This window comes from Somniosus microcephalus, chromosome 27 (genome assembly GCF_052327205.1).
Source record: "Somniosus microcephalus isolate GS21.2 chromosome 27, FLI_Smic_1.0, whole genome shotgun sequence".
Classification (NCBI taxonomy): domain Eukaryota; kingdom Metazoa; phylum Chordata; class Chondrichthyes; order Squaliformes; family Somniosidae; genus Somniosus; species Somniosus microcephalus.
This window is the reverse complement of record NC_141013.1, coordinates 19974345-19988333: the sequence shown is the minus strand read 5'-3', so window position 1 is coordinate 19988333 and position 13989 is coordinate 19974345. Positions and strand designations below refer to the sequence as shown.

General features: G+C 41.2%; 1 protein-coding gene across 1 annotated transcript in view; it reads left to right on the top strand.

Moving 5' to 3' along the window:
* The window catches only part of tmod2 (tropomodulin 2), a 70281-nt gene that overhangs the window by 17586 nt on the left and 38706 nt on the right, over positions 1-13989 (top strand). Inside the window, 2 exon segments of the mRNA XM_085968644.1 lie at positions 8366-8567; positions 10980-11136. Coding sequence (XP_085824770.1) covers positions 8442-8567; positions 10980-11136 — 283 coding nt within the window. The 5' untranslated portion in view covers positions 8366-8441.

Here is a 13989-nt window from a genome sequence, read left to right as displayed (position 1 = left end):
TTCCCACTTGTTTCATTGCTTTTGTTTCTACCCTTTAGCCATAACATCTGTTCAACTGAATATTCCCAGAACTGAAATCTGAACTTTCTGCTATCCAACTGCTTTGAGTCACTGAATATAAAAAGTTCCAAACGATCCCTAGCACCACTGTCCATTTTGTGATCCTTAAGTTTTTTTTTTAAATGTGAAAGCTAGTACAGGAAACTCTCGCTTTACTGGCACCTAAATAACCGGAAATCTCAGTTAACCGGCAAAATTCAGGAGTAGGTTCAGGTAAGTTTTATTACTTACCTTCCTCGATCTGTTGCTGTGCAAGGGTGTGGCTGCAGCTGTTGCTAAGCTACAGAGACGCTTGGAACTTGTGGCCATTGTCCTGCACCTGTTGCTAAGCAACAGGGTTTGTTGCTTTATACGGAGCTCTCCGCTCTCCATATCTTTTACTATAGCTCTCGGTTATCCGGAATTTTTGATGAACCGGTCCCGTCGGTGCCGGATAAAAAAAGTTTCCTGTAGTTTTTAGTTTTAATAATTCACTCTAATGTGTTATTGAGTTTCATTATTCTTCACAACATCCGCTTCATTGCTTGTTATGTGGTCATTTAGGTTTATTTCTGGTTATTGACATCAAGTCAAACTGCAAAGAGGAAGCTAATTTGCAGTCTCATATTAGCAACCTGACACATTTATGCTTTAAGTACTAAATGGATGCATACTTCAAATCGGGGAAGTCTAACACTTTGGAGCCTGGTGCCAGATAGTTATGACATCAGAATGGGCTGTGTGATTATCCAGAAATGTAAGCCCTGTTATAAAAGTTCAAACCTTCATGTACAGAAATTGAGACGACCCCCACAGACATTTTTATAAAACACTCCCATACACACACACACAAAGTAACCCCAGTGCACAATGCGAGATTGCCCATGCACAAAACCACCCTCATACACAAACCCATGGCCCCCACCCCTTCCTCCAAACCATGGAAATTTGAAGGACTGCAGCTGATATGTATTTGAAAGGGCTTTGCATGCTTAAGGTGAAGTGGGGGCAAGATGAACAGAGCATTTCAGCTAGATTTGACCAGAGGGCCATGTGTTGGATACCTCTAGCATTAAATAATACAATGTGGACTGTGCTTACCATTAAACATTTTTGTCTGTACCTGTGATATGTAGCCATTTAAGTGCAATCAAATCAATCTGTCACAAGTTCAAACTTTTTTCCCCCCTTGTCTTTTCTGAAAATATTTTACCAGTCACTACTTTTGGGGAATGTTGGCATTTTAATTGTGCCTGTTACTGCACTTGTCACTTATTGCTCAACCGTCCATTCTTCATATTTTAGGTCTTGGTTACCTTGCTTTATACATTTATCCCTGCTGTCATATTTGACCCTGAAATGAGCTTCCGACCACGTATCTGCAGCATATAAGACTGCCTATTTCCACCTCCATAACATCACCCGACTCCGCCCTTGCCTCAGCTCATCCGCTGCTGAAACCCTCACCCATGCCTTTGTTACTTCTAGACTTGACTATTCCCACGCACTCCTGGCTGGCCTCCCACGTTCTACCCTCTAAACTTGAGGTGATCCAAAACTCGGCTGCCCGTGTCCTAACTCACACCAAGTCTCGTTCGCCCATCACCCCTGTGCTCGCTGACCTACGTTGGCTCCCAGTTAAGCAACACCTCAATTTCAAATTCTCATCCTTGTTTTCAAATCCCTTCATGGCCTCGCCCCTCCCTTTCTCTGTAATCTCCTTCACCCCCACAATCCCCCAAGATATCTGCGCTCCTCTAATTCTGGCCTCTTGAGCATCCCTGATTTATAATCGCTCCACCATTGGTGGCCGTGCCTTCTGTTGCTGAGGCCCTAAGCCCTGGAATTCCCTGCCTAAACCTCTCTGCCTCGCTACCCCTCTACCCCTCTTTCCTCCTTTAAGACGCTCCTTAAAACCTACCTCTGACCAAGTTTTTGGTCACCTGCCCTAATTTCTCCTTATGTGGCTTGGTGTCAAATTTTTTCTTGTAATATTCCTGTGCAGCGCCTTGGGACGTTTTACTATGTTAAAGGCGCTATATAAATACATGTTCTTCATCAAGTTTACGTGGGGCTCTACAGGTGTGGTAAACCTGCTGTACTGTAATCTTGTACAGTTTAATATTTAACTTGATCTTGTAACCTTTCAAAACTAAATTCTGCCATGTGCTGCTGGTTGGTAATGGGAAATAATGCACACAAAGTAAGGATAAGTCATTTGCAACTGATTAGCCTCCAGTATACCTGGTTTTCAAATAGTTTAAACCTTCGATGTGCTGGAACTTCGGCAATAACTGTTGGGCAGAAATGTAAATCTGAGCATGTTGATGAATAGTTCTACTATTTGAAGTATAATTAGAATAATGACTCAATTTGGTTATCAAATACAATATTAGAATGACCATTGAGTAGCTCTGTTCAAGAAGTCTACATAATTTACACGATCTGCTGAATTAACGCCTGACTGTGGATTGATTATATATGCTTTTTAGGAATTGTAGTCAGTTCCCTCTTGCGTGGACCCTTCCAGCAGCAGCAGCTGGTGAGCGGCCTGCGCGGGACGTCGTGATTGATGCATGGCCGTGCACCTTGGGAGGGCGGGGGAACATTTGTGCTGGAATGTGGAAATTAGTTTCAAATCCACCAAACCCCATCTTTTGATCTTTTGCCAGAAGAGGTCTGACTTTTCAATGGCTGTGTTTTTTCAAACTGGGAAGTGTGATTTTTGAACTGGGAAATGATCAAAGCCGCACAAAAATGAGCTAGTAACAAAGTGTCAAACCTGATGTGAACACCAAAACCTCGTTAAATGAACTAACTTACAATCTTTGGTCATGTGAGTTGGCGGAAAGTCTTGTGGTTGTAAGACTAATGCATTGTAAAGGCTTTGCAGTAAGTCTGATCAAGGCTTGAGGAAAATACTTGAGGCTCCCTCTAAACCTTTTGATAAATGAAATTGCCCGGAAGGATCATTTAATATAGTGTACATCTTTGTATGAAAATGACATCCCTATGTAAAAATAGTAACTTTTTATACCAGTATATAATTATGTAAAAATTGAAGTGTTGTAAAACTGACATTGGCATTTTACGCTGTCATGTGAAACTGTTCCCTTGATCTATATGTTGATCCTGACTGGGTTGGATAGGAATGCTTCACTATAACATCGCATTGCATTTGTTTTCCTATTGTAGTCACAGCAGAAATTGTACATTAGACCCACAGGCTGTCCTATGCTGGGCTCTTTCAGGGCTGATGCTGCTTTGCTTGGTGCTTCTGATGAGCCTGTAAACTGTACAGAAACTTTGAGACAGGAATTTAGCCTTATTGTCGGAAGTTTCATGTCCGTTTCCTACAGAGTACTACAGCAATCTTGTAGCTGCCATTTCAGTCAGTATGAGCCAGAGTGACATCCTTGTACAGTAGATTGTTCTGATAGTGAATGGTGTTTAGTGCCTTGAGGGCTTTGTGAATCTAGTTTTGATTTTGTAACTTGAGCGGATCCAAGAGCATAAGCGATGTACTGAAGCTCTTCATAGACTGTCCATGCAATCACTTTGGAGACTGTTCTACTTGCTAAATAAAAAGAACAGGAATTGTTTTGCGTCTGAGATAAATGTTGAAAAGCATTTACTGAAACAATGCTTAAAGTTTTGTTCCAATTATGGTAAACCAATATGAGCATGCTGCTGGTGGACCTATGTTAGCTGGCTACTGAACAAAGTCCCTTTTCTTGCTTGGCTCGTTATCCAAATAGTTGTTTAATCCAGTTGTAGTCTATCTCTCGTCAGAGCAATACCACGATATCCACTACATTCCCAGGCGTTCTTGCTGTTTTTCAATGTGGACTAATCAGTCCGTTTCTTTCGTGTAACTTCATATAACGTACTGTTAATGAAGGTCTGGCATGGATGAGCAATGTAATGTATCAGAAATTAATTTTAATCACTTTCATTTATTAAAGCATGAGTATCTTTGCCTGCTTATGGCTGAACATGCAATGTTTGTGTATACAGGTAGACTATCCTTTATCCGAAAACCTTGGGACCAGCTGTGTTTCGGTTTTCGGAATTTTTCGGATTTCAGAAGGTTTTCTGACAACAAACACTACAGCTTGTAAACACTCGGGCCCTGCCTTGGAAGCGTCTCTGAAGCTGTTGCTAAGCTACAGAGACTCTCTCCACAGCCTGACTGTTTATTTAAAAAAAAATGCTAGGGGAAGAAAAAAACTGAACAAAACGGCTGCTGATTTCTGCCGTTAGATCGAGGTTTCCGGCTCCCCCTGCTCCGTATCTGAATTCCTTGACTTAGCGGGGGTCTGGGGCTCGACTGCCGCCACCAGTTGTGGGAAAGCCGGATATCGGCTGACTCCTACACTAAGCTGGCCCGCAAATCAGGTCGGGGGGGGGGAAGAAAAGACTATCGGACGGGCCGCTGTATTGTTGGGTTCACTCTCTCCCGGTACCTCCTTCACACTGCCCGGCTCGGCCTGCAATCTCCTACCCAGGAGGGAACTCTGTGACCCTCTGCCCTGCTCACAGGGAAAGGCAGAGCTCCCGGACCACTCCTGTCATGTTTGGTGCCACTCGGGGCATGTCGTGCGCACGACTTACGCTCCACGAAAAAACTTTCGGTTTTTAGAGGTTTTCGGTTTTCGGAAGTACGGGTAAAGGATAGTCTACCTGTATTTGAATTATTTGTATATCTAAATGTAAATTAGGACTGAAGTGTGCAGCAAAGAGCACCAACAGAAAGTAGATGTAGGAGGAAAACTGTTAATTAATTTTTGTACAGTTGACAGAGAGAGATGGTAGTAAGGTATTCAATGTCCACCCTCTCCTTCCACCCCCCTCCCCCCCCAAAATAAAGTTCATCTAAAAGCAGAATGTACTTCATTTCAGTGCATTCCCCAATTTCCAAAGTGTGCTGCGGGCAGATAAGATTCCCAACAACACAAACTCGTAAAATATCTCTGCAGTATCTGAAGGGGAAAAAACTGACTTGATGCACACCCAAAGTGAAATAATTTCCCCCCTCTCCTCCACTTAAAAAAACAAACTTTGAAGCAGCGCTATAGAATCATAAAATGATACTGCACAGAAGGAGACAATCGAACCTGTTCCGGCTCTTTGAAAGCACTCTCCAATCAGTCCCACTCTCCCAGCCTTTTCCCAATAACCCTGCAAATTTTCCCCATTTCCTGTATTTATCCAATTCTCTTTTGAAAGTAGTTATTGAATCTGCTTCCACTACCTTTTCAGGCAGTGCATTCCAGATCATGACCACTCACTGCATAAAAATTCTCCATCTTGGCTCTGGTTCTTTTACCAATTACCTTCAATCTGTGTCCTCTGGTTACTGACCCTCCTGCCACTGGAAACCAGTTTCTCATTTACTCTCTCAAAATCACAAAGGGTTTTGAACACCTCTATTAAATCACCCCTCCCCAGCATCTCTAGTCTCTCCACGTAACTGAAGTCCTGAATCCCTGGTAGCATTCTAGTAAATCTCTGCACTCTCCACAGCCTTGACATTCTTCCGAAAGTGCGGTGCCCAGAATTTGACAATACTCCAGCTGGGGCCTAACCAGTGGTTTATAAAGGTTTCGCATAACTTCCTTACTTTTGCACTCTATGCTTCTGTTTATAAAGCAAAGGATCCCGTATGCTTTTTTTAACAGTCTTCTCAACTTGTCTGATCACATTCAAAGGTTTGTGTGCGTGCAGCCCCGGGTCTCTGTTCCTGCGCCCCCTTTAAAATTGTACCATTTTGTTTATATTGCCTCTCCTCATTCTACCTACCAAAATCTATCACTTCGCACTTCTCTGTGTTAAATTGCAACTGCCATGTGTCTGCTCATTTCACCAGTCTGCCTATGTCCTCCTGAAGTCTGTTACTATCCTCCATGAGTTTTGTGTCATCGGCAAACTTTGAAATTATGCCTTGTATACCCAGGTCATTAATATATATCAAAAAGAGCAGTGATCCGAATACTGACCCCAGGGGACACCACTGTATACTTCAAGTAATACCGAAACTTGTACAGCAAACTTTTTTTTAAATCCAGCACTAACGGGACCGGCGTGGTGCCGGTTTATCAAAAAGTCCGGATTACAGAGGGGTATAGTTATTAAAACATACGAGAGCTCCGTACACAGCAACAAATCCAGGCTTCCCTGTTGCTTAGCAACAAGTGCAGGAACCCTGGCCACAGACCAAGCGGCCCTGTTGCTTAGCAACAAGTGCAGGAACCCCGATTACACGGCTACAGATCCAGGAACTGCCACTAATGAAGTAAAACTTACCTGAACCTACTCTTGAATTTTGCCGGTTAACAGAAATTTCTGGTTATTTAGGTGCCGGTAAATCGAGAGTTTCCTGTATTCACTTGTAACTTGTTGCATGGCCTTTTGTTTGGTGGTGAAAGCGAGGAGGTGAAGAGAGTTGGCTATGGTGTGTAATATGTAATGCCAGATGCTGGGGTTGCATAGTGCAAAGATTTAATTATTTGCAGGCTATGCCCTGTTCAGTGTTGCAATATTAAGGTACTGGCAGTTCTTCAATTTCTAACTAATGGTGTGAGATTAAATTGGCAGTCTATGCAAACCTTTAAAGGGGCTCTTTTTTGGAGCCAGAATGTTAATTTGATTTTCCTGTTTGACAGCCATGATGTAGTACATGAAGTTTCCTATTTTGGATGGGAAAGTGAGTTTACCACCCTATTCTGACATCATCATAAATTGACAGCAACTGTTATCATTCCACAATCATTAGACTTTTCAATAAAACCAAAGCATTAGAAAGTTAACTTGAATGGAACTTTATAGTTCACACTTGCTTTTAAAAATCCCACTTATTGAAGTCTTTAGTTGCTTAAGGAAGAACTTGCATTTATATGATGCCTTTCACAACCTAAGGATGTTCTAAAATGCTTCACAGCCAATTAATAGTTTTTCAAGTGTAGTTACTGTAATGTAGGGAAATTCGGCAACCAAATTGCATATAGCAAGGTTCCATGAACAGCAGTGAGAGAAACGACGAGATAACCTGACTTGTTGATGTTAATTGAGGGATAAATGGTGGTCAAGCCACCAAAAGAATTCCCCTGCCTCTTTGAAGAGTGCCATGGGATCTTTTACATCTACCTGAGCGGGCAGACGGGGGCCTCAGTTTAATGGCCCAGAAATTCGGGTCGGGGGCTTCCTGCGGGTGCAAGCCCCCGACCTGCACTTACCTTGCGTGCCGGCAGTTGAGCTCTAGGGCCCCGTGGAATTCCGCTCCGGGGCCTGCTCCAACTCCCGGCGCGCTGTGCTTGCGTGTCCCAGGGGCGTAGTTAGTGCGATGCGTTCCCTGGGATCACGTGAGCCATGGGCAGCCAATCGGAGGAGGGAAAAGCCCATTCATAAGATTGACAGGAAGACCTGTGAAAACTTATGAATACTACGGGCCCCAAAATAGCAGTAAACCTTCAAATAATTTTTTTTTTAAATCACACTTTTTAAATAAACTATAAATTACATTAAATAACTATTTTAAACAATTTAAATTTTTGAAAAAAATAATTTTATAAAAAAAGGGGCTAAAAATAAACTTACCTTGCTTTAAAGTATTTAAAAATAATAAACCTGTGGAAAAAAATGTTTTAATATTAATTGACCACTTACCTTGTAAAAAGCAGGCCTTATGCCTGCTTTTTAAATGCGTAAATCCTGCAGGCTTAACCTTGTGTGGAAAACCTGCAAAAAAAAACTAAGTTCAAAGCGCACGCGCAGCCTCCCCTGCGCGCGCGTTCGACCTCTGAACCTCTTCGTTCAGAGGATCGGAAGTGCCGGTTTCCCGCGCATGCGCAGTGCATGCAGGAAACCGGCATTTCTATTCAGCCTACGGGTGAGTACCCCGTGCGTACTCACCCATGGAGAGCTGAATTTCTGGGCCATTGCCTCATTTGAAAGGCGACAACTCTGATGGTGCAGCACTCCCTTAGTACCTAGTGGCCTAGATTATATATTCAATCTCTGGAGTAGGGCTTGAACCTGCGGCCTTCTGGCTGAGCGTCTAGGCTGATTCCTGAGGCTTCATGTAGCTAACTGCTGAATCGTTTGGGTTGTGTAACTGTTAGTTATCTGCAAAGTAGGTACAATACTGCCTCCTTGTTCAGGGGAATTTTCTTTAATTTATCATATGTTTGGAAAAATGTTGAGATTTCTTTAGCCTTGCTACAGATTTATATTGCATAAACTTAATCTCCTTTTTTCCAGCATCAACATGTGTTCTGGGGAAGCTTTGCACTGGTTTTAAATATTTCTTTGCACTTTTCTTTGGCAGAAAGCTACACGTCTGGTTAAGGATTGAATTGTTAGATTGCCACAGAATAAAGTGACAAGTTACTGTAGCTGAAGAGATGGCGCTGCCATTCAAAAAGGACCTGGAGAAGTACAAGGATATTGATGAGGATGAGCTTCTTGACAAACTGAGCGAGGCAGAATTGAAACAGCTGGAAACTGCCCTTGAGGAGCTGGATCCTGAGGTGGGGATTGAAATTTTGGATGACTTTTTCCAGAGATAATGTAGTGTGTGTTTGGAATTGGTATCTCTTCAAAAATAATTATAGCTATTTAACATCTGTTTTTGGAAATGTTAATGAAACAGGTGGTTGTCATCTGAGGTTGGTTAATAGAAATATTTTTTAAAAACTTAGAAAAAGAATGATGAACTAAGATACATGTTAAACCATGGGATGAAGCTCTAAGCAACCTTAAACTCAATACTGGAAGCACATTACCACCTATACGTTATGCTGTTAGTAAAATGAACTTGAATTATTACGTGGGAACGCTATATAAATGTTCCTAACACTCCCTTTGCCATTATCCTACCCTCCAACTGCCACGTGGTAACTCCGCCCCATGATCTTTGATTTTTGGCATTTTCCCACCGCAGCATAACTGATCAACAATTCAGTTGCATGGAAGATTGAACTAGTGTTCCTCCCTTCACCACCCACCAGTTACCATGATTGTGCTGCTAGAAATGAAATTACAGGAAACTTTTTTTTTATCCGGGACCGGCGTGGTGCCGGTTTATCAAAAAGTCCGGATTACCGAGAGTTATAGTTAAAAGGTACGAGCGCTCCGTACACAGCCACAAATCCAGGCTTCCCTGTTGCTTAGCAACAGGTGCAAGAAGCCTGGCCACAGACCAAGCGTCCCTGTTGCTTAGCAACAAGTGCAGAAACCCCCGATTACACAGCCAAGAATCAAGAAGCTGCCACTAATATGAAGAAATACTTACCTGAACCTACTCCTGAATTTTGCCGGTTAACCGAGATTTCCGGTTGTTTGGGTGCCGGTAAATCGAGAGTTTCCTGTATATCATTTTCTGTTGCAGCTGCCATCTTGCGTTGGTTGGCTCTGATTTTACAGTGATGTGTAGAAAAGTCTTGCCCCATGCATCTGCCAGTGTATCTGAGGGTTGGTGCAAGTTAATGCCCAGACTTTCAAAACTGGTCTCCGCACGTTAATTAAATCTTGTAGCTTGTGGATGCGATCCAATTTATTTTGGGGTTTTTTTTTGTTTAAGGTGTGTATATTTAAATTTGGCCATTTTCCCAAAATCTGCTCTAATCACTCTCTTCCTGCGAATGTTCAATATTAGAAAAATGCTCGTACCTCTGCTCTAGTCCATTCCACCAACATTGAGGAGCTTGGAGGGGTGGGGCTGGGGGATGATGGAGTTGGAGGAACAGGGAGGGGAGCAAAAGTCTAATATAACACAGACCCTGAAGCTTTTGGGCACCCAAGTTAATATGAGGGTTGCTGGAGTGATGGGGAATCGTGAGGTACACTGCATATTGTATAAGGTGCCAGGAAAAAGTAGTGTTTTTTTTTTAAAAAGAAAAACTATTTCCTTTGTTCATGAGGGAAAATATAATTAGCAATTTCATGTATTCTATATATAGTGCTTGGGGATGGTGTTGCCGATAACTAATGTTATGGGGAGATGAGGAAAAATGGAAGAAGGTACATGTGCATTTTAACTTCCAAAAACAATTTGCTTTTATATAGCACCTTTTTTAATGTAGAGAAATGCCCTGATGTATGAGGAAAATGGACATGAGATGGCATCCTCATTGGTCCACTAAAGCATGGTTCCTTTCTCCGTATAATAGTGATGCGCTATTAGGCAAACAGTGGATAACTTCAATAATTGATACTGAGCTTAATTGGGAGCGGTACAAATATAGAAATGGGTCTGGTTCTAATTTTCAGCCTTCCTCTTTCTCTTCTTTCCCCCCCCCCCGGCCTCTGCAGTCAATTTCAAACTCTGCGTGTCTTGTGTATATGTGTATGCATGCATGCATATATATGTGTATATTTATATTACAGTAAACATTCTGAATACTCTTAGAATTCTAGCTCTTTTTCCAAGTCTCTGATTTCCAGAGACTGATGTAATGCAAATAGCCATTTCTCCTTTTCCTCTTTCTCCACCCCCCCACCTCCCCTGCCATATACCCAATTCAGTGGTATCCTCATCAGTTCATCTACGCTAACACTGAAACACGCACACTCTACAATAAGTTTAATATGCTAATCATTGCGGGTGGAGGGGCGAGGAACAAAAAGGACAGGCAGAACCAGGTTCATTTCTATATTTGTACCATTTGCATCTTATGTCGTTGTTCTGATCTCCAGGTGTTCAATGGAAGCCACATGCTTAACATTCTGAATCTAAGATATTTTCCTATTCTGTCATTATTTCTATAAGTTGAGGTATATTTAGAAAGATGGCGAGCATTACTTATGCTATTTCTAAAGCTTGAGGCTATTTTTATTTGAAAAGAGTAACTGCTTTTTTTGTGTGTATCTACATGTTAAAATGGTGTTTGATACCGTGTTCTGTTCAGTCTTCTAAAATAGTGTTTTCTCCGCTGTTCTAGCATGCACTCCTGCCAGCAGGTTTTCGTCAGAAGGACCAGACTGTCAAAACCCCAACAGGCCCCTTTGATAGAGATCAGCTTCTAACATTCTTAGAGAAGGAGGCCTTGGAGTATAAGGACAGGGAGGATTTTGTGCCTTTCACAGGGGAGAAAAAAGGTACTGTACTAGCCTGCCTTGGCTCTGCAGGCTCATTATTCTCTAGCATATTTCTGTCTTTGGGGAGGGAATTGATGAATGATTTTACTAAAAACAGATCAGAAATCTATCTCAGTTTTCTGTCTTCGACTTGTAAATTAAGCAGAAGCAGAGAGATGAAACCACATGCAAATACATAGCAGTTTGATTTAATCATTTCATCTGACTCAACAATGTACCTTAATCATGACATTGTTATGCACTTCATTAAAAAAAATATTAAATATCATTGGGCTCTTAATGTTAAAGTTCAGCATATTTTGTAACCAAAAATTCTTCAATGACATTTGTCTTTTTATATGAACATTAATTTGTGTATAATTTAAATGTTAAAATATCTTGACAATATTAAAATAATCTTCCACGGTTCAATACTTCCAATGGTATGCAATTTATTATGAATACAAAAGGTTGCCCATTTTAGATTAGATTTTCTATGTTAATGCAGTCTAAACATGGTTTTCAGATAGTGAAATGGCAAACATTTGGTTTTTATTAAGGCACTTAGTAGTCAAAGAAATCCCCTAAAGTAGGAGCAATCTGAAGTTTGATTACAGGAAGGGTAAAATCATCTTGAAATATTTTGCGTTAATGGGAATTGTGTAGTCCCTGCTGCTAATCATCAAACATATTTTAAAAAGGCAAAGATTCAGTTACATTGTAATAAAATCCATACGAGAGGGTTTGAAACATTTCTGCCATGCATCAGAAATGCTAATTACAGTATTTAAATGTGTTGCAACTGAGAAGAAACAGATTCTTTTAATAGCATAATGGGATTTAGGGTAGTTAGCATTTATTATGGGGTTTTTTCTGTTGACAAGAAGTGTTGGTACTAGTTGGAGGCATGTATTTAGCTCTTAAGATGAGTTTGCGCACAAGTAACTTTAACCCCATTAGGAGTGTGTTCGAAATGGGAAATGCCAAAACACAGCTGTATTAAATGCACACTTAATGCACTAATGCAGCTCTTATTCCAAGTAATTCTTCTTGACTGTTTCATAGCACTGGCATTTCCAACCAGTAATGGTGCCAAATTGTAAGTATTTCCTCAGTTTTGAGCATTGTTGAAAGTAAGCTTCCAATGACAATAGCCAGTTCGTTTTTGCGAGTTTGTAAATAAGTACCCAGTGTAACTTTTAAAGGCAGAGTCAAGATCCCAAAATGGCAAGTAAAATTCCCCAAACACTTCAAAATTCTAAATCTTCCTCATTACAAAGCTGCTAGGATGATTGGATCCAGGCTGCTGTCTTTGTTTTTTGTGTGCTTTCTTTTAAGAACATAACTAATATCATTGGACTAGAATGGGGAATCTCCAAACTTGAGACTGAAGGCATGTTTTTACTAAGCAACAATTTATCAAAAATGTATATTTGCATAATGTTAAATTCCTGAGATGAGAAGTATGTGTATCTATACGCTGTCTTGATCTGTAGGTGCATGGTTTTACAAACATTTCGGCTTTTTCTGCTGATACTTTTTATTATTAACCTGTATCTAAACATAGTCTCAAGGCCGCTTAGATCCTTTATTACTTTCAGCACATCTTGTCCAATTGCAGAATATAAATAACCTCTTTTACAAATACTTTGCTGGACATCAGCATACAAGGATGCTACAATTCTGTAATTGTGTAAAATATTATTTAAACACATGGTTTTTGGGGGGGGGGGGGGATAAAGTATAACCAAGTTCCAGTAATCATCATAATGGGCATATAAAGAGCTTTTTACTTGGATGGTATTCTTGTAAGTTTTTGTGGCCAGCAGATTAGCACCATTTATTTATTGCGACGACTGTTCTTGAGCTTTCTTAGCCTTCTCTGACGTTTTACTGCTGAAATAAACCCTTTCTGGTCTGAAGATGGCGATAGAATGAAATTCAAACAGCTTAGTAGTTTTTTTCTCTCCCAAAACATGGTACAGGAAATTTTGTGCTATCCGGAAGTTGAATGTCTGGCAACTTTGGTCTAACGGCAGAAATCAGCAGCCGTTTTGGTTAGGTGTTTTTTTTTCTCCTAGCATTCTTTTCACAGGCAGGCTCTGGAAAGCATCTTTGTTGCTTAGCAATAGCTTCAGAGACGCTTCCAAGCTACTGGGCCGAGTGTTTACAAGCTGTTGCTGAGCAACAGTGTTTGTGGTCCGACACGGCAGGCTCTAGAAAGCGTCTCTGTATCTTAGCAACAGCTTCAGAGACGCTTCCAAGCCACGGGCCGAGTGTTTACAAGCTGTTGCTGAGCAACAGTGTTTGTGGTCAGATACTGCGATGAAAAGCTCCTATCGGATAACATTGACGCTGGTCTATCCGGAGCTTTTAAAAAAACGGCAGTAGCTCGGTCCCATGGGTGCCGGATAGCACAAAGTTTCCTGTACTTGACTGAGTAGGTGTCAATTTCCATGGATGCCTTGACCTCCACTTGGGTAGATCTGCTGGAACAATATCCTGCACCAGACAAAAGCAACCCTTAGTTCTGTTCCTTCCTTCTGTTTTTATTGGTCTGATTGCATCTGTCATAAGCACTACCTAAAATCCAAGGGTGTTTCCTTCACAGCTCTGCATCAAATCAAAATGCTTCTGTTTCAAACAACCAAGCTTTTGATCCCTTCTCTTGACTATTACACCTTGTGCAAGGCTTACTCAACTTTCTAGAATCTGAAGGGGTTGGAACAGAACTTGTGTAATAAAATTAAAATGTTGACGCATGAAATTAATTGTGATTATTGTGCACCTGATGTCTGAGATAGGCTTGCATACTAGTATACGCAACCTGATAAACGTTCTTCCGTAAAGTGCACACACCACACAAGGCTGATG